A 22,645-nucleotide genomic window follows, 5' to 3' on the forward strand; every position below is an offset into this window, starting at 1 on the left:
AGCTCTTTATCATGGTATATGAGAATAGTTATAATTTTTTTATCAATTAATTTAGTAAAACTTCATAATACTGCCTAAATCGATTAAATAACTACAATAAAATAACTATTTTCTTGAAAAACGGAGACAACAAAGGCTCTAAACCTCGTTGAACATCATCATATGTTAGCGCAGGATGTAGCTATGATTTAAAACAATATAGTCATATTTTTTGAAATTTTCTCAAAATCCATGTGTTAACCCCTTCAAAAATATTGAGTTTTTGGTAAATAATTTATATACTGAACCTATAATCTTTAGTATTGTTTTAAAATTTCTAACAACATTCTACATTTCTATTAATGTATTTTAAGCTCTTTTTCATGGAATATGGGAATCGTTATAATTTTTTTTTATCAATTAATTTAGTAAAACTTTTTAATACTCCCTAAATCAATGAAATAACTACTATAAAATAACTATTTTCTTGAAAAACGGACACAACAAAGGCTCCAAACCTCTTTGAACATCATCATAGGTTAGTACAGGATGCAACTATGCATTAAAACAATATTGTCATATTTGTTTGAAATTTTCTCAAAATCCATGTGTTAACCCTTTCAAAACTATTGAGTTTTTGGTAAATACTTTATATACGGAAGCCTATAATCTTTAGTGTTGTTTTAATATTTCTAACCACATTCTACATTTGTATTAATGTATTTTAAGCTATTTTTCATGGTATATGAGAATCGTTATAATTTTTTTATCAATTAATTTAGTAAAACTTCATAATACTCCCTGAATGGATGAAATAACTACTATAAAATAACTATTTTCTTGAAAAACGGAGACAACAAAGGCTCCAAACTCTTTGAACATAATCATATGTTAGTGCAAGATGCAACTATGCATTAAAAAAATATTGTTATATTTTTTGAAATTTCTCAAAATCCATGTGTTAAACCCTTCGAAAATATTGAATTTTTGGTAAATACTTTATATACTGAACCTATAATATTTAGTTTTGTTTTAAAATTTCTAACCACATTCTAAATTTGTATCAATGTATTTTAAGCTCTTTATCATGGTATATGGGAACCATTATAATTTTTTTATCAATTAATTTAGAAAAACTTCATAATACTCCATAAATCAATTAAATTACTACAATAAAATAACTATTTTCTTGAAAAACGGAGACAACAAAGGCTCCAAACCTCGTTGAACATTATCATATGTTAGTGCCGGATGCAGCTATGCATTAAAATTATATAGTCATATTTTTTGAAATTTTCTCAAAATCCATGTGTTAACCTCTTCAAGAATATATTGAGTTTTTGGTAAATACTTTATATACTGAACCTATAATCTTTAGTATTGTTTTAAAATTTCTAACGACATTCTACATTTCTATTAATGTATTTTAAGCTCTTTTTCATGGTATATGGGAATCATTATAATTTTTTTATCAATTAATTTAGTAAACCTTTTTAATACTCCCTAAATCGATGAAATAACTACTATAAAATAACTATTTTCTTGAAAAACGGAGACAACAAAGGTTCCAAACCTCTTTGAACATCATCATAGGTTAGTACATGATGCAACTATGCATTAAAACAATATTATCATATTTTTTGAAATTTTCTCAAAATCTATGTGTTAACCAAAACTATTGAGTTTTTGGTAAATACTTTATATATGGAAGCCTATAATCTTTAGTGTTGTTTTAATATTTCTAACCATATTCTACATTTGTATTAATGTATTTTAAGCTATTTTTTATGGTATATGGGAATCGTTATAATTTTTTTATCAATTAATTTAGTAAACTTCATAATACTCTCTAAATGGATGAAATAACTACTATAAAATAACTATTTTCTTGAAAAACGGAGACAACAAAGACTCCAAAACTCTTTTAACATAATCATATGTTAGTGCAAGATGCAACTATGCATTAAAAAAATATTGTTATATTTTTTTGAAATTTCTCAAAATCCATATGTTAACCCCTTCGAAAATATTGAATTTTTTGTAAATACTTTATATATTGAACCTATAATCTTTAGTTTTGTTTTAAAATTTCTAACCACATTCTAAATTTGTATAAATGTATTTTAAGCTCTTCATCATGGTATATGGGAACCATTATAATTTTTTTATCAATTAATTTAGTAAAACTTCATAATACTCCATAAATCAATTAAATTACTACAATAAAATAACTATTTTCTTGAAAAACGGAGACAACAAAGGCTCCAAACCTCTTTGAACATTATCATATGTTAGTGCCGGATGCAGCTATGCATTAAAATTATATAGTCATATTTTTTAAAATTTTCTCAAAATCCATGTGTTAAACCCCTTCAAAAATATTGAGTTTTTTGTAAATACTTTATATACTGAACCTATAATCTTTAGTTTTGTTTTAAAATTTCTAACCACATTCTACATTTGTATTAACATATTTTAAGCTCTTTATCATGGTATATGGGACTCATTATAATTTTTTTATCAATTAATTTAGTAAAACTTCATAATACTCCCTAAATCGATTAAATAACTACAATAAAATAACTATTTTCTTGAAAAACGGAGACAACAAAGGCTCCAAACCTCGTTGAACATCATCATATGTTAGTGCAGGATGAAACTATGTATTAAAAAAATATAGTCATATTTTTTGAAATTTTCTCAAAATCCATGTGTTAACAACCCCTTCGAAAATATTGAGTTTTTGGTGAACACTTTATATACTGAACCTATAATCTTTAGTTTTGCTTTTAAAATTTCTAACCATATTTTACATTTGTATTAATGTATTTTAAAATCTTTTTCATGGTACATGGGAATTATTATAATATTTTTTATCAATTAATTTAGTAAAACTTTTTAATACTCCCTAAATCGATGAAATAACTACTATAAAATAACTATTTTTTTGAAAAACGGAGACAACAAAGGCTCCTAACCTCTTTGAACATCATCATAGTTTAGTGCAGGATGCAACTATGCATTAAAACAATATAGTCATATTTTTTTAAATTTTCTAAAAATCCATGTGTTAACCCCTTCGAAAATATTGAGTTTTTGGTAAATATTTTATATACTGAAGCCTATAATCTTTAGTGTTGCTTTAATATTTCTAACCACATTCCACATTTGTATTAATGTATTTTAATCTCTTTTTCATGGTATATGGGAATCATTATAATTTTTTTATCAATTAATTTAATAAAACTTTGTAATACTCCCTAAATCGATGAAATAACTACAGTAAAGTAACTATTTTTCTGAAAAACAGAGACACCAATGGCTCCAAACCTCGTTGAACATCATCATATGTTAGTGCCGGATGCAGCTATGCATTAAAACAATATAGTCATAATTTGTTTAAATTTTCTAAAAATCCATGTATAAACCCCTTCGAAAATATTTAGTTTTTGGTAAATATTTTATATACTGAAGCCTATATTCTTTAGTGTTGTTTTAAAATTTCTAACCATATTCTACATTTGTATTAATGTATTTTAAGCTCTTTTTCATGGTATATGGGAATGGTTATAATTTGTTTATCAATTAATTTATTAAAACTACATAATACTCCCTAAATCGATGAAATAACTACTTTAAAATAACTATTTTTTTGAAAAACAGACACAACAAAGGCTCCAAAACTCTTTAAACATCATCATATGTTAGTGCAAGATGCTACTATGCATTAAAACAATATTATAATATTTTTTGAAATTTTCTCAAAACCAATGTGTTAACCCCTTCGAAAATATTGAATTTTAGGTAAATATTTTATATAATGAAGCCTATAATCTTTAGTGTTGTTTTAAAAATTTCTAACCACATTCTACATTTTTATTAATGTATTTTAAGTTCTTTATCATGGTATATGGGAATCGTTATAATTTCTTTATCAATTAATTTAGTAAAACTTCATAATACTCCCTAAATCGATTAAATAACTACAATAAAATAACTATTTTCTTGAAAAACGGAGACAACAAAGGCTCTAAACCTCGTTGAACATCATCATATGTTAGTGCAGGATGCAGCTGTGCATTAAAACAATATAGTCATATTTTTTGAAATTTTCTTAAAATCCATGTGTTAACTAACCCCTTCAAAAATATTAAGTTTTTGGTAAATACTTTATATAGGGAAGCCTATAATCTTTAGTATTGTTTTAAAATTTCTAACAATATTCTACATTTGTAAAAATGTATTTTAAGGTTTTTTTCATGGTATATGGGAATCGTTATAATTTTTTATCAATTAATTTAGTAAAACTTCTTAATACTCCCAAAATCAATGAAATAAAAACTATAAAATAACTATTTTCTTGAAAACGGAGACAACAAAGGCTCCAAACTTATTTGAACATCATCATAAGTTAGTGCAGGATGCAACTATACATTAAAACAATATTGTTATATTTTTTGAAATTTTCTCAAAATCCATGTGTTAACCCCTTCGAAAATATTGAGTTTTTGGTAAATACTTTATATACGGAAGCCTATAATATTTAGGGTTGTTTTAATATTTCTAACCCCATTCTACACTTGTATTAATGTATTTTAAGCTCTTTTTCATGGTATATGGGAATCGTTATAATTTTTAATCAATTAATTTAGTAAAACTTTGTAATACTCCCTAAATCGATGAAATAACTACAGTAAAGTAACTATTTTCTTGAAAAACAGAGACAACAAAGGCTCCAAACCTCGTTGAACATCATCATATGTTAGTGCCGAATGCAGCTAGGTATGCATTAAAACAATATAGTCATATTTTTTTGAAATTTTCTCAAAATCCATGTGTTAACCCCTTCAAAAATATTGAGTTTTTGGTAAATACTTTATATACGGAAGCCTATAATCTTTAGTATTGTTTTAAAATTTCTAACAACATTCTACATTTGTATTAATGTATTTTAAGCTTTTTTCATGGTATATGGGAATCGTTATAATTTTTTATCAATTAATTTAGTAAAACTTCGTAATACTCCCTAAATCGATAAAATAACTACTATAAAATAACTATTTTCTTGGAAAACGGAGACAACAAAGGCTCCAAAACTCTTTGAACATCATCATATGTTAGTGCAAGATGCAACTATGCATTAAAACTATATTATTATATTTTTTGAAATTTTCTCAAAACCAATGTGTTAACCTAACCCCCTTCGAAAATATTGAGTTTTTGGTAAATATTTTATATACTGAGGCCTATAATCTTTAGTGTTGTTTTAAAATTTTTTTACCACATTCTACATTTGTATTAATGTATTTTAAGCTCTTTATCATGGTATATGGGAATCGTTATAATTTGTTTATCAATTAATTTAGTAAAACTTCATAATACTTCCTAAATCGATTAAAAAACTACAATAAAATAACTATGTTCTTGAAAAACGGAGACAACCAAGGCTCTAAACCTCGTTGAATATCATCATATGTTAGTGAAGGATGCAACTATGCAATAAAACAATATAGTCATAATTTTTGAAATTTTCTCAAAATTCATGTGTACCTCTTCAAAAATATTGAGTTTTTGGTAAATACTTTATATACGGTAGCTTGTAATATTTAGTATTGTTTTAAAATTTTTAACCACATTCTACATTTTTATTAATGTATTTTAAGCTCTTTATCATGGTATATAGGGATCGTTATAATTTTTTATCAATTAATTTAAGAAAACTTTGTAATACTCCCTAAATCGATGAAATAACTATAGTAAAGTAACTATTTTCTTGAAAAACAGAGACAACAAAGGCTCCAAACCTCTTTGAACATCATCATATATTAGTGCCGGATGCAGCTATGCATTAAAACAATATAGTCATATTTTTTTGAAATTTTCTCAAAATCCTTGTGTTAACCCCTTCGAAAATATTAAGTTTTTGGTAAATATTTTATATACTGAAGCCTATAATCTTTAGTGTTGTTCTAAAATTTTAAACCACATTATACATTTGAATTAATGTATTTTAAGTTCTTTTTCATGGTATATGGGAATGGTTATAATTTGTTTTTTTTTGATGAAATTTCAAATTTATTGATCTATCAAAAGAATGTTATGTACAAATGCTCAATGCTGTAAAAATGGCATCAGTGCACAATGAATCCTAAAGTGTAACTTCGAACCATCTTGTTAGTAGCCCCTCCAAGTTGTGCTGCCGTTTATATCTCAATGAACTGATTCGGTTTCTGACTGCTTTGTCTATGAGTCTGCTCAGTTGATCCGTAGTCTTCCAACTCTGCTGGTGACGCCTTGCATTTCTCTCCCTCCAGATGTGATACACTACAGTTTGGAACAGCATCTTTGCAAGGATCGTGTCAAGACTCTTCCCTCCCATCCGCTGCAAGTGATTCACTGTCCATTGCCAATCCGGGTTGATATTTCTCCCAATAAGCGGTCGTGCAAGAGGCTCCCATATCGTATATGAATATGGGCAAGCGAAGAAGTGATGATCTCTTGTTTCATCTCGTTCTCCACACAACACACACCCTTGCACAATACCCCAAGCCCGCATACGATCTCCTGTCGACAGTCTGTTCCGAATGGCTAACCAGGTTATAAAAGAGAAGCGAGGCACCCCTTGCGCGAACCAGACCACTCTGCACCACTCCACTTTGCTTCTCTTAATTCTAAGTTGATCCCACGTCCTAGCGGCTGAGAACGTTTTCCTGTAGTCATCATCACCATGCTTCCACATTATAATATATTTTCCTTTGTCAGGCGCCGGAGGCTCAAGCGCTAAGATACTATCATAGAGTTCATGGAACCGCCTGCTCCTCCCTCCTCTAATATTCCACTCATTACCTGCCACTGCATCACAAACCTTAGCATGTCGCATTACTCCCAAATAGGTGGTACCAGCCGGACCTGTAACATTGATGAGTCTGCCCTTTCCCAACCACTCGTCGAACCAGAAGTAACATGTCTTGCCATCTTTAATATCAACCCTAAGAAACTCATAGGCCAAATCTCTTAACTTCAGTAGTTTCCTCCATATCCAAGATCCCTTTGATTCATCCCGCACATCCCAAAAGGAGTTATACTTAAGCAAATAGTGATTAACCCAACTAACCCATAAGGATGACAGTTGAGTAAATAATCTCCATATAAGCTTTAGAGCAAATGCTTTTGCCGTATCTCTGAACTTTCTCACTCCCAATCCGCCTTCATCCTTAGGTGCGCAGAGATCCTCCCAGCTTACCTTGGCCTTATGTGTTTGGGTAGGAGATCCAGACCAGAGAAACGCGCTACACATGCTTTCAATGGTATCCAAACACTTAGCAGGAAGAATAAAAGCTGAGCTCCAGAAGTTGACCATGCTAGTAATGACAGACTGAATCAGCTGAAGCCTTCCTGCAAACGAGAGGGCTCTGTTGGACCAACACAACATTCTACTTCGGATTTTGTCGATAAGAGGCTCATAGTCATGGCTAGTGAGTGTTTTCGTAGTAAGAGGCATGCCTAAGTACCGGATAGGGAGTGTTCCTACTCCAATGCTTAAGGATGCCGCTGTCGCTAAAATATCAGCTATGTTCCTCCCTGTCACATAGATCGATGACTTCGCTGCGTTAATATGTAAACCAGACATGGCTGCAAACCGACGCATAACTTCCATAATACCCAATAGTGATTCTGAGGTACCATTGGTGAATACCAAAATATCGTCAGCGAAACTCAGGTGTGTTAGCTTGACGCCTTGACACTGAGGATGGTAGGCAAACTCTCCTGCTTCTGCGGCTTTGTTGAGCAATTTTGATAGGACGTTGTTGAGGATGACATACAGATATGGCGAGAGGGAGCATCCTTGACGAATGCCTCTAGCACTGGTGAAAAACCCTTCCAGACTCCCATTCACTGCCACTGAGAACGCAGCTGTAGATATACATAGTCTGATCCACTGAATAAACTGAGGAGGCAGTCCCATTGCTTGTAAAACTGAAGTGATGAAAGACCACTTGACTGTGTCAAAAGCTTTCGAGATGTCGAACTTGATGGCGCATTTCTCTTTGTTTGTGGTCTTATGATAACCAGTAACAAGCTCAGAAGCGAGTAAGACGTTTTCCAGAAGTAAACGCTCAGTGATAAATGCACACTGATTAGCTTCAACTGCAGCAGGGAAAATTATCTTCAGTCTATTGGCTAAGACTTTAGAGATCACCTTGTAGAGAAGGTTGCAACACGCGATGGGCCGGTAATCCTTCATAGTTTGAGCAGTAGTTGTCTTAGGAATCAAGGAGAGTATGGTGGCATTCACTCCGGTAGGCATAAACCCGAATATGAAGAAAGACTAGATTGCCACAATGAAGTCCCGTCCAATGACTGGCCACGCTGCAATGAAAAATTCTTTGGTGAAACCGTCAGGCCCAGATACTTTATCATTTGGGAGAGAGCGGAGCGCTTGCTGTATTTCTGCAGCAGTGACCGGCCGAACTAAACAAGCTGAGTCGTCCCGAGAGCATCTATATGTTAACAGATCTTGTAGAGCATCAACAGTAATGTCCTCAGTAGTCGGATCTTGTCCTTGCAGAAAAGATTGAAAATGAGACACTGCTTCTTTTTTAATATCTGACAATGTTGTGAGCACTTCTCCCTGCGCTGTCACCAAACTCCTGATCGTGTTTTTAGCTATTCTCATCTGAACCATATTGTGGAAAAATGTTGTATTCTGATCTCCTGCCGTAAGCCATCGGACACATGACTTCTGCCTGTAGAATTTTTCCTCAATACGAGCCAAAACATTCCATCTCTCTGCTGCCTCAGCCGCCCTTGCAACGTTGTCAGGCGATGGATCCTGTAATACTCTGTTTTGACATTCACAAAGCTCATTATAAGCTTGCTTAGTGCGGGCTGGCAAGTTTCCATAGTGTGTCTTGTTCAACTCCCGAAGCGGTTGCTTAAGAAGCTTCAGCTTCCTATGGAAAAGGGAGAGTGCTGTCCTGGAGGGGTAGAGAGCGGCGCTCGTGTCCCAGACTCTCTGAACCGTCGGCAAGAAATCCTTGTGCTCAGCCAGAAAGTTGAAAAACCGAAATGGCTTCCTAGCATCATTTGTAACTCCTGCTGTGCGAACCAAGCACCTTGCATGATCCGAAATTCCACCAGCATCAAATTGTGCTGAAGAGAGTGGGTAACGACTGAGCCAATTCTGATTAACCAACGCTCTGTCCAACTTCTTTCCAATAGGGTCCGCAACTCGATTGTTCCACCACGTAAACAATGCACCAGTGAAGGGTAAATCCATGACAGAGCAGTCTGTCATTGCTTCCTGGAAATGCCTCATGCCAGACATATCTCTGCGATAATCCATTGCGCGAGAATGCTCAGAAGAGGCCAAAGTTTCGTTGAAGTCTCCTATCAATATCCAAGGGAGGTTCAAATGATCATAGGCAGCTTTTGCGCCTCTCAGCTCTTCCCATAATCGAATTCGATCCACTGCAGTATTGTATGCATAGACAGCAGAGCACACAAATTGCTCTCCAGTACTAGGCACCTGGATTGCACACGTGATTACCTGTGCGCTCATATGCAGTTGCGTGACAATAACTTGATCAGACCAGCAGACCCAGATCCTACCCAAGGGATGGTAGTTGTAGTTCGTGAGGGATTTCCACCCTGGCATGGCAGCACTCATGCACCACTGATGATTAGACTCCTGCACTCTCGTCTCTACTAGGCACCCAAAAGAAGGCTTCTCCACTTGCAACCATGCTTTAAGTGCTCTATGCTTGCGTGGTAAGTTGAATCCACGCATATTCCATGCAATGAGAGACGTCATAACTTCCTAACGGAAGTTTTTTTTGTTGTCCCTTGCTTGCCAGCATATATCAGGTCTTTAGTTCGAACAATCTTCCCCCGCATCTGCTTCTGAGCCGATCCAGGCTTTCTACCCCGATTTGAAACCTGCACTCCTGGAACTTTCTTTCCATCAACATTAGTCTCTAATATTTCACCCTCTTCAACTTCCTTCCCATTCTCCTCCATAGCATCCTCCTCCTCCTCTACGATACCCTGTAAGGGACTGAAACGTGAAGGAGAGATTATTATAGCCCCTTCCCCACCAGTATCACCCACCTGTTTCATTCCTCGACCATTTTCCCAAGCGCCAACCCCATTGGTGTGAAAAACCTCTGTAGTAGGCTCAGTTAGCTTAATGCCTTCCAGCGCAGCAACGTTATTAGCCACAGGCGTAAGCGCTTCCAAATCCTGAATCAGATTCTCAAAAACATTCCCTTCCTTACTCACATCTTCCTCCACAGTTACTACCTCGTTTCCCTCCACCTCTTCAACCCTGTCTCCAGCCTTGTCTCCTCCGTGAGGTATAACAGCAAACAAAGACGCTGCTGTCTCCTCTACCTTATTATTTAGGATTCGGATCTCCTTACTCGAACAGTCCTGACCTTTATGGCCCCACCTGCGACAGACACTACAACGAGGAGGGAGCCAAGGAAAATTAACTTCCACTTCATGCGCAAAGCCAGCATTATCCTTAAAAGAGATTTTCTCCACCAGAGGTTGGTGTAAGTTGACCTCCACAAGAGCTCTGGCCACATCAAGCCTCACACACTTTTCCGTACTCGGGTGAAGTTTCACAAACTGACCGACTGCTTTGGATAAGCACTTCAGTCCCTTGTGAGAGTAAAGGTTGTTTGGAACTCCCTTAAGATCAATCCACAGAGGCATAGCCGAAAGATCTGGAGGGTGCAATGCAGACTCTGGAGTCCAAACATTGACTACCAAAGGGATATCCGCAATGTGCCAATATTTCCTTTGAATCACACGACTCCTCATCTGGCTGTTCTCTATGCGAAACAAAACTGTATTCTTTTCAATGAACTGGACATCGATCTTTGTACCCGCCTTGGGAGCAGACCAGATACGATTGACAGTTGCGTGAATTGAACCTACATGAGGAGCATCTCCAATGAAATAACCCACCACATAGCTTTTCCACAGGAGCTCCGCCTCATCAAAAATCTCTTCGGGAATCTGAAGCGAGGCAACACCATCCACTACATCTACAATGGCTTCTGGTTCGCCTCCTCCCATCTTCTTCTTCACCCAAGGAGCAGAACGTGGAGATCCATCACTCTGGCGCTTGCCATCAACAATCGCTTCATTCCCCTGCTTCGTCATCTCCTCAGCCGCAGGCTCAGTAGCTATCCCGATTACCCCCAAAGCCTGAATAGACAGAGCCGCCGTGGCGTCACTTTCACTCGCGTCGCCGCCATCGCCTTCGCTTGCTAGGGTATTCAGAGCCGCCATCGCCCAGAAATCCCTTTAGATTCAGGCTATAATTTGTTTATCAATTAATTTATTAAAACTTCATAATACTCCCTAAATCGATGAAATAACTACTATAAAATAACTATTTTCTTGAAAAACGGAGACAACAAAGGCTCCAAAACTCTTTGAACATTATCATATGTTAGTGCAAGATGCAACTATGCATTAAAACGATATTATTATATTTTTTGAAATTTTCTCAAAACCAATGTGTTAACAACCCCTTCGAAAATATTGAGTTTTTGGTAAATACTTTATATACTGAGGCCGATAATCTTTAGTGTTGTTTTAAAAAATTTTAACTACATTCTACATTTGTATTAATGTATTTTAAACTCTTTATCATGGTATATGGGAATCGTTATAATTTTTTTATCAATTAATTTAGTAAAACTTCATAATACTCCCTAAATCGATTAAATAACTACAATGAAATAACTATTTTCTTGATAAACGGAGACAACAAAGGATCCAAACCTCGTTGAACATCATCATATGTTAGTGCAGGATGCAGCTATGCATTAAAACAATATAGTCATATTTTTTGAAATTCCTTAAAATCCATGTGTTAACCCCTTCGAAAATATTGAGTTTTTGGTAAATACTTTATATACTGAAGCTATAATAATTAGTATTTTTTAAAAATTTCTAACAATATTCTACATTGGTATTAATATATTTTAAGGTTTTTTTCGTGGTATATGGGAATCGTTATAATTTTTTTATCAATTAATTTAGTAAAACTTCTTAATACTCCCTAAATCGATGAAATAACTACTATTAAATAACTATTTCTTGAAAATCGGAGACAACAAAGGCTCCAAACCTCTTTAAACATCATCATAGGTTTGTGCAGGATGCAACTATGCATTTAATAAAATATTGTCATATTTTTTGAAATTTTCTTAAAATCCATGTGTTAACTAACCCCTTTAAAAATATTGAGTTTTTGGTAAATACTTTATATACGGAAGCCTATAATCTTTAGTGTTGTTTTAAAATTTCAAACCACATTCTACATTTGTATTAATGTATTTTAACCTCTTTTTCATGGTATATGGGAATCGTTATTATTTGTTTATCAATTAATTTAGTAAAATTTCATAATACTCCCTAAATCAATGAAATAAAGACTATAAAATAACTATTATCTTGAAAAACGGAGACAACAAAGGCTCCAAACTTTTTTGAACATCATCATAGGTTAGTGCAGGATGCAACTATACATTAAAACAATATTGTTATATTTTTTGAATTTTTCTCAAAATCCATGTGTTAACCCCTTCGAAAATATTGAGTTTTTGGTAAATACTTTATATACGGAAGCCTATAATATTTAGGGTTGTTTTAATATTTCTAACCCCATTCTACACTTGTATTAATGTATTTTAAGCTCTTTTTCATGGTATATGGGAATCGTTATAATTTTTAATCAATTAATTTAGTAAAACTTTGTAATACTCCTTAAATCGATGAAATAACTACAGTAAAGTAACTATTTTCTTGAAAAACAGAGACAACAAAGGATCCAAACCTCGTTGAACATCATCATATGTTAGTGCTGAATGCAGCTATGCATTAAAACAATATAGTCATATTTTTTTGAAATTTTCTCAAAATCCATGTGTTAACCCCTTCGAAAATATTGAGTTTTTGGTAAATATTTTATATACTGAAGCCTATAATCTTTAGTGTTGTTTTAAAATTTCAAACCACATTCTACATTTGTATTAATGTATTTTAAGCTTTTTTTCATGGTATATGGGAATGGTTATAATTTGTTTATCAATTAATTTATTAAAACTTCATAATACTCCATAAATCGATGAAATAACTACTATAAAATAACTATTTTCTTGGAAAACGGAGACAACAAAGGCTCCAACACTCTTTGAACATCATCATATGTTAGTGCAAAATACAACTATGCATTAAAACAATATTATAATATTTTTTGAAATTTTCTCAAAACCAATGTGTTAACCCCTTCGAAAATATTGAGTTTTTGGTAAATACTTTATATACTGAGGCCTATAATCTTTAGTGTTGTTTTAAATTTTTTTAACCACATTATACATTTGTATTAATCTATTTTAAGTTCTTTATCATGGTATATGGGAATCGTTATAATTTGTTTATCAATTAATTTAGTAAAACTTCATAAGACTCCCTAATTCGATTAAATAACTACAATAAAATAACTATGTTCTTGAAAAACGGAGACAACCAAGGCTTTAAACCTCGTTGAACATCATCATATGTTAGTGAAGGATGCAACTATGCAATAAAACAATATAGTAATAATTTTTGAAATTTTCTCAAAATTCATGTGTACCTCTTCAAAAATATTGAGTTTTTGGTAAATACTTTATATACGGTAGCCTGTAATATTTAGTATTGTTTTAAAATTTCTAACCACATTCTACATTTTTATTAATGTATTTTAAGCTTTTTATCATGGTATATAGGGATCGTTATAATTGTTTATCAATTAATTTAGTAAAACTTTGTAATACTCCCTAAATCGATGAAATAACTATAGTAAATTAACTATTTTCTTGAAAAACAGAGACAACAAATGCTCCAAACCTCTTTGAACATATCATATATTAGTGCCGGATGCAGCTATGCATTAAAACAATATAGTCTTATTTTTTTGAAATTTTCTCAAAATCCATGTTTTAACCCCTTCGAAAATATTGAGTTTTTGGTAAATATTTTATATACTGAAGCCTATAATCTTTAGTGTTGTTCTAAAATTTTAAACCACATTACACATTTTAATTAATGTATTTTAAGCTCTTTTTCATGGTATATGGGAATAGTTATAATTTTTTTATCAATTAATTTATTAAAACTTCATAATACTCCCTAAATCGATGAAATAACTACTATAAAATAACTATTTTCTTGAAAAACGGAGACAACAAAGGCTCCAAAACTCTTTGAACATTATCATATGTTAGTGCAAGATGCGACTATGCATTAAAACGATATTATTATATTTTTTGAAATTTTCTCAAAACCAATGTGTTAACCCCTTCGAAAATATTGAGTTTTTGGTAAATACTTTTTATACTGAGGCCGATAATCTTTAGTGTTGTTTTAAAATTTGTTAACTACATTCTACATTTGTATTAATGTATTTTAAGCTCTTTATCATGGTATATGGGAATCGTTATAATTTTTTTTTATCAATTAATTTAGTAAAACTTCATAATACTCCCTAAATCGATTAAATAACTACAATGAAATAACTATTTTCTTGATAAACGGAGACAACAAAGGATCCAAACCTCGTTGAACATCATCATATGTTAGTGCAGGATGCAGCTATGCATTAAAACAATATAGTCATATTTTTTGAAATTTCCTTAAAATCCATGTGTTAAACCCTTCGAAAATATTGAGTTTTTGGTAAATACTTTATATACTGAACCTATAATATTTAGTATTGTTTTAAAATTTCTAAAAATATTCTACATTTGTAAAAATGTATTTTAAGGTTTTTTTCATGGTATATGGGAATCGTTATAATTTTTTTATCAATTAATTTAGTAAAACTTCTTAATACTCCCTAAATCAATGAAATAAAAACTATAAAATAACTATTTTCTTGAAAAACGGAGACAACAAAGGCTCCAAACTTCTTTGAACATCATCATAGGTTAGTGCAGAATGCAACTATACATTAAAACAATATTTTTATATTTTTTGAAATTTTCTCAAAATCCATGTGTTAACCCCTTCGAAAATATTGAGTTTTTGGTAAATACTTTATATACGGAAGCCTATAATATTTAGGGTTGTTTTAATATTTCTAACCCCATTCTACACTTGTATTAATGTATTTTAAGCTCTTTTTCATGGTATATGGGAATCGTTATAATTTTTAATCAATTAATTTAGTAAAACTTTGTAATACTCCCTAAATCGATGAAATAACTACAGTAAAGTAACTATTTTCTTGAAAAACAGAGACAACAAAGGCTCCAAACCTCGTTGAACATCATCATATGTTAGTGCCGAATGCAGCTATGCATTAAAACAATATAGTCATATTTTTTTAAAATTTTCTCAAAATCCATGTGTTAACCCCTTCAAAAATATTGAGTTTTTGGTAAATACTTTATATACGGAAGCCTATAATCTTTAGTATTGTTTTAAAATTTCTAACAACATTCTACATTTGTATTAATATATTTTAAGCTTTTTTCATGGTATATGGGAATCGTTATAATTTTTTATCAATTAATTTAGTAAAACTTCTTAATACTCCCTAAATCGATAAAATAACTACTATAAAATAACTATTTTCTTGGAAAACGGAGACAACAAAGGCTCCAAAACTCTTTGAACATCATCATATGTTAGTGCAAGATGCAACTATGCATTAAAACTATATTATTATATTTTTTGAAATTTTCTCAAAACCAATGTGTTAACCTAACCCCCTTCGAAAATATTGAGTTTTTGGTAAATACTTTATATACTGAGGCCTATAATCTTTAGTGTTGTTTTAAAATTTTTTTACCACATTCTACATTTGTATTAATGTGTTTTAAGCTCTTTATCATGGTATATGGGAATCGTTATAATTTGTTTATCAATTAATTTAGTAAAACTTCATAATACTTCCTAAATCGATTAAAAAACTACAATAAAATAACTATGTTCTTGAAAAACGGAGACAACCAAGGCTCTAAACCTCGTTGAACATCATCATATGTTAGTGAAGGATGCAATCATGCAATAAAACAATATAGTCATAATTTTTGAAATTTTCTCAAAATTAATGTGTACCTCTTCAAAAATATTGAGTTTTTGGTAAATACTTTATATACGGTAGCTTGTAATATTTAGTATTGTTTTAAAATTTCTAACCACATTCTACATTTTTATTAATGTATTTTAAGCTCCTTATCATGGTATATAGGGATCGTTATAATTTTTTATCAATTAATTTAGGAAAACTTTGTAATACTCCCTAAATCGATGAAATAACTATAGTAAAGTAACTATTTTCTTGAAAAACAGAGACAACAAAGGCTCCAAACCTCTTTGAACATCATCATATATTAGTGCCGGATGCAGCTATGCATTAAAACAATATAGTCATATTTTTTTGAAATTTTCTCAAAATCTATGTGTTAACCCCTTCGAAAATATTGAGTTTTTGGTAAATAATTTATATACTGAAGCCTATAATCTTTAGTGTTGTTCTAAAATTTTAAACCACATTATACATTTGAATTAATGTATTTTAAGTTCTTTTTCATGGTATATGGGAATGGTTATAATTTGTTTATCAATTAATTTATTAAAACTTCATAATACTCCTTAAATCGATGAAATAACTACTATAAAATAACTATTTTCTTGAAAAACGGAGACAACAAAGGCTCCAAAACTCTTTGAACATTATCATATGTTAGTGCAAGATGTAACTATGCATTAAAAAGATATTATTATATTTTTTTGAAATTTTCTCAAAACCAATGTGTTAACAACCCCTTCGAAAATATTGAGTTTTTGGTAAATACTTTTTATACTGAGGCCGATAATCTTTAGTGTTGTTTTAAAATTTATTAACTACATTCTACATTTGTATTAATGTATTTTAAGCTCTTTATCATGGTATATTGGAATCGTTATAATTTTTTTTATCAATTAATTTAGTAAAACTTCATAATACTCCCTAAATCGATTAAATAACTACAATGAAATAACTATTTTCTTGATAAACGGAGACAACAAAGGATCCAAACCTCGTTGAACATCATCATATGTTAGTGCAGGATGCAGCTATGCATTAAAACAATATAGTCATATTTTTTTAAATTTCCTTAAAATCCATGTGTTAACCCCTTCGAAAATATTGAGTTTTTGGTAAATACTTTATATACTGAAGCTATAATAATTAGTATTTTTTAAAAAATTTCTAACAATATTCTACATTGGTATTAATATATTTTAAGGTTTTTTTCGTGGTATATGGGAATCCTTATAATTTTTTTATCAATTAATTTATTAAAACTTCTTAATACTTCCTAAATCGATGAAATAACTACTATTAAATAACTATTTCTTGAAAATCGGAGACAACAAAGGCTCCAAACCTCTTTAAACATCATCATAGGTTTGTGCAGGATGCAACTATGCATTAATAAAATATTGTCATATTTTTTGAAATTTTCTTAAAATCCATGTGTTAACTAACCCCTTCAAAAATATTAAGTTTTTGGTAAATACTTTATATACGGAAGCCTATAATCTTTAGTGTTGTTTTAAAATTTCAAACCACATTCTACATTTGTATTAATGTATTTTAACCTCTTTTTCATGGTATATGGGAATCGTTATTATTTGTTTATCAATTAATTTAGTAAAATTTCATAATACTCCCTAAATCAATGAAATAAAGACTATAAAATAACTATTTTCTTGAAAAACCGAGACAACAAAGGCTCCAAACTTTTTTGAACATCATTATAGGTTAGTTCAGGATGCAACTATACATTAAAACAATATTGTTATATTTTTTGAAATTTTCTCAAAATCCATGTGTTAACCCCTTCGAAAATATTGAGTTTTTGGTAAATACTTTATATACGGAAGCCTATAATATTTAGGGTTGTTTTAATATTTCTAACCCCATTCTACACTTGTATTAATGTATTTTAAGCTCTTTTTCATGGTATATGGGAATCGTTATAATTTTTAATCAATTAATTTAGTAAAACTTTGTAATACTCCTTAAATCGATGAAATAACTACAGTAAAGTAACTATTTTCTTGAAAAACAGAGACAACAAAGGATCCAAACCTCGTTGAACATCATCATATGTTAGTGCTGAATGCAGCTATGCATTAAAACAATATAGTCATATTTTTTTGAAATTTTCTCAAAATCCATGTGTTAACCCCTTCGAAAATATTGAGTTTTTGGTAAATATTTTACATACTGAAGCCTATAATCTTTAGTGTTGTTTTAAAATTTCAAACCACATTCTACATTTGTGTTAATGTATTTTAAGCTTTTTTCATGGTATATGGGAATGGTTATAATTTGTTTATCAGTTAATTTATTAAAACTTCATAATACTCCATAAATCGATGAAATAACTACTATAAAATAACTATTTTCTTGGAAAATGGAGACAACAAAGGCTCCAACACTCTTTGAACATCATCATATGTTAGTGCAAAATACAACTATGCATTAAAACAATATTATAATATTTTTTGAAATTTTCTCAAAGCCAATGTGTTAACCCCTTCGAAAATATTGAGTTTTTGGTAAATACTTTATATACTGAGGCCTATAATCTTTAGTGTTGTTTTAAATTTTTTTAAACACATTATACATTTGTATTAATCTATTTTAAGTTCTTTATCATGGTATATGGGAATCGTTATAATTTGTTTATCAATTAATTTAGTAAAACTTCATAAGACTCCCTAAATCGATTAAATAACTACAATAAAATAACTATGTTCTTGAAAAACGGAGACAACCAAGGCTTTAAACCTCGTTGAACATCATCATATGTTAGTGAAGGATGCAACTATGCAATAAAACAATATAGTAATAATTTTTGAAATTTTCTCAAAATTCATGTGTACCTCTTCAAAAATATTGAGTTTTTGGTAAATACTTTATATACGGTAGCCTGTAATATTTAGTATTGTTTTAAAATTTCTAACCACATTCTACATTTTTATTAATGTATTTTAAGCTCTTTATCATGGTATATAGAGATCGTTATAATTGTTTATCAATTAATTTAGTAAAACTTTGTAATACTCCCTAAATCGATGAAATAACTATAGTAAAGTAACTATTTTCTTGAAAAACAGAGACAAAAAATGCTCCAAACCTCTTTGAACATCATCATATGTTAGTGCAAGATGCAACTATGCATTAAAACAATATTATTATATTTTTTGTAATTTTCTCAAAACCAATGTGTTAACCCCTTCGAAAATATTTAGTTTTTGGTAAATACTTTATATACTGAGGCCTATAATCTTTAGTGTTGTTTTAAAATTTCTTAACCACATTCTACATTTGTATTAATGTATTTTAAGCTCTTTATCATGGTTTATGGGAATCATTATAATTTGTTTATCAATTAATTTAGTAAAACTTCATAAGACTCCCTAAATCGATTAAATAACTACAATAAAATAACTATTTTCACGAAAAACGGAGACAACAAAAGATCCAATCCTCGTTGAAAATCATCATATGTTAGTGCAGGATGCAGCTATGCATTAAAACAATATAGTCATATTTTTTGAAATTTTCTTAAAATCCATGTGTTAACCCCCCCTTCAAAAATATTGAGTTTTTGGTAAATATTTTATATACTGAACCTATAATCTTTAGTATTGTTTTAAAATTTCTAACAACATTCTACATTTGTATTAATGTATTTTAAGCTCTTTTTCATGGTATATGAGAATCGTTATTATTTTTTTATCAATTAATTTAGTAAAACTTCATAATACTCCCTAAATCGATGAAATAACTACTATAAAATAACTACTTTCTTGAAAAACAAAGACAACAAAGGCTCCAAACCTCTTTGAACATCATCATAGGTTAGTGCAGGATGCAACTATGCATTAAAAGAATATTTTCATATTTTTTGACATTTTCTCAAAATCCATGTGTTAACCTCTTCAAAAATATTGAATTTTTGGTAAATACTTTATATACTAAAGCCTATAATATTTAGTGATGCTTTAATATTTCTAACCACATTCTACATTTGTATTAATATATTTTAAGCTCTTTTTCATGGTATATGGGAATCGTTATAATATTTTTATCAATTAATTTAGTTAAACTTCTTAATACGCCCTAAATCGATGAAATAACTACTATAAAATAACTATTTTCTTGAAAAACAGAGACAACCAAGGCTCCAGACCTCGTTGAACGTCATCATATGTTAGTGAAAGATGCAACTATGCAATAAAACAATATTGTTATATTTTAAAATTTTTTTTAAAAATCCATGTTTTAACCCCTTCGAAAATATAGAGTTTTTAGTAAATACTTTTTATACTAAAGCCTATAATCTTTAGTGTTGTTTTAATATTTCTAACCGAATTCTACATTTGTATTAATGTAATTTAAGCTATTTTTCATGGTATATGAGAATCATTATAATTGTTTATCAATTAATATAGTAAAACTTTGTAATATTCCCTAAATCGATGAAATAACAACAATAAAGTAACTATTTTCTTGAAATACAGAGACAACAAAGGCTCCAAACCTCGTTGAACATCATCATATGTTAGTGTCGGATGCAGCTAGGTATGCATTAAAACAATATAATCATATTTTTTGAAATTTTTTCAAAATCCATGTGTTAACCCCTTCGAAAATATTGTGTTTTTGGTAAATACTTTATATACTGAACCTATAATCTTTAATTTTGTTTTAAAATTTCTAACCATATTCTACATTTGTATTAATGTATTTTAAGCTCTTTATCATGGTATATGGTAATCGTTATAATTTTTTTATCAATTAATTTTGTAAAACTTCATAATACTCCCTAAATCGATTAAATAACTACAATAAAAGAACTATTTTCTTGAAAAACGGAGACAATAAAGCCACCAAACCTCATTGAACATCATCATATAGTAGTGCTGGATGCAACTACGCATAAATACAATATAGTCATATTTTTTGAAATTTTCTCAAAATCCATGTGTTAACCCCTTCGAAAATATTGAGTTTTTGGTAAATATTTTATATACTGAAGCCTATAATCTTTAGTGTTGTTTTAAAATTTCAAACCATATTCTACATTTGTATTAATGTATTTTAAGCTCTTTTTCATGGTATATGGGAATGGTTATAATTTTTTTATCAATTAATTTATTAAAAATTCATAATACTACCTAAATCGATGAAATAACTACTATAAAATAACTATTTTCTTGAAAAACGGAGACAACAAAGGCTCCAAAACTCTTTGAACATCATCATATGTTAGTGCAAGAAGCAACTATGCATTAAAAAATATTATTATATTTTTTGAAATTTTCTCAAAACCAATGTGTTAACTAACCCCTTCGAAAATATTGAGCTTTTGGTAAATACTTTATATACTGAAGCCTATAATATCTTTAGTGTTGTTTTAAAAAAATTTAACTACATTCTACATTTGAATTAATGTATTTTAAGCTCTTTATCATGGTATATGGGAATCGTTGTAATTTGATTATCAATTAATTTAGTAAAACTTCATAATACTCCCTAAATCGATTAAATAACTACAATAAAATAACTATTTTCTTGAAAAACGGAGACAACAAAGGAGCTAAACCTCGTTGAACATCATCATATGTTAGTGCAGGATGCAGCTATGCATTAAAACAATATAGTCATATTTTTTGAAATTTTCTTAAAATCCATGTGTTAACCCCTTCGAAAATATTGAGTTTTTGGTAAATACTTTATATACTGAACCTATAATCTTTAGTGTTGTTTTAAAATTTCTAACCACATTCTACATTTGTATTAATGTATTTTAAGCTTTTTTCATGGTATATGGGAAAGTTATAATTTGTTTATCAATTAATTTAGTAAAACTTCATAATACTCCCTAAATCGATGAAATAACTGCTATAAAATAACTATTTTCTTGAAAAACGGAGACAACAAAGGCTCCAAAACTCTTTGAACATCATCATATGTTAGTGCAAGATGCAACTATGCATTAGAACAATATTGTTATATTTTTTGAAATTTTCTCAAAATCCATGTGTTAACCTCTTCGAAAATATTGAGTTTTTGTTAAATACTTTATATACGGAAGCCTATAATATTTAGTATTGTTTTAAAATTTCTAGCCACATTCTACATTTGTATTAATGTATTTTAAGCTCTTTATCATGGTATATAGAGATCGTTATAATTTTTCATCAATTAATTTAGTAAAACTTCATAATACTCCCTAAATCGATTAAATAACTACAATAAAATAACTATTCTTGAAAAATGGAAACAACAAAGGCTCCAAACCTCGTTGAACATCATCATATTTTAGTGCAGGATGCAGCTATGGATTAAAACAAGGGAAATTGCCCCCCATACACTAGACTTTTACCCTAATTAACCAAATACCCTAAATCCCACAATGTTATACCATTCTCCATAGACACAAACTAGTCACATCATAGGTATTTTCATTTTTTTAGGGTTTTAAACCAATTCACCCTTAAAACAATATAGTCATATTTTTTGAAATTTTCTCAAAATCCATGTGTTAACCTCTTCAAAAATATTGAGTTTTTGGTAAATACTTTATATACT

General features: G+C 30.3%; 1 protein-coding gene across 1 annotated transcript; it reads right to left on the reverse strand.

Moving 5' to 3' along the window:
* Window positions 1–9,789: 9,789 nt before the first annotated feature.
* Window positions 9,790–11,280, reverse strand: LOC106418779. Its single transcript, XM_013859533.2, has one exon. The coding sequence runs from the start codon at window positions 11,278–11,280 to the stop codon at window positions 9,790–9,792; it is 1,491 nt and encodes a 496-aa protein (XP_013714987.2).
* Window positions 11,281–22,645: the final 11,365 nt, after the last annotated feature.

This window comes from Brassica napus, chromosome A7 (genome assembly GCF_020379485.1).
Source record: "Brassica napus cultivar Da-Ae chromosome A7, Da-Ae, whole genome shotgun sequence".
NCBI classification, from domain to species: Eukaryota; Viridiplantae; Streptophyta; class Magnoliopsida; order Brassicales; family Brassicaceae; genus Brassica; species Brassica napus.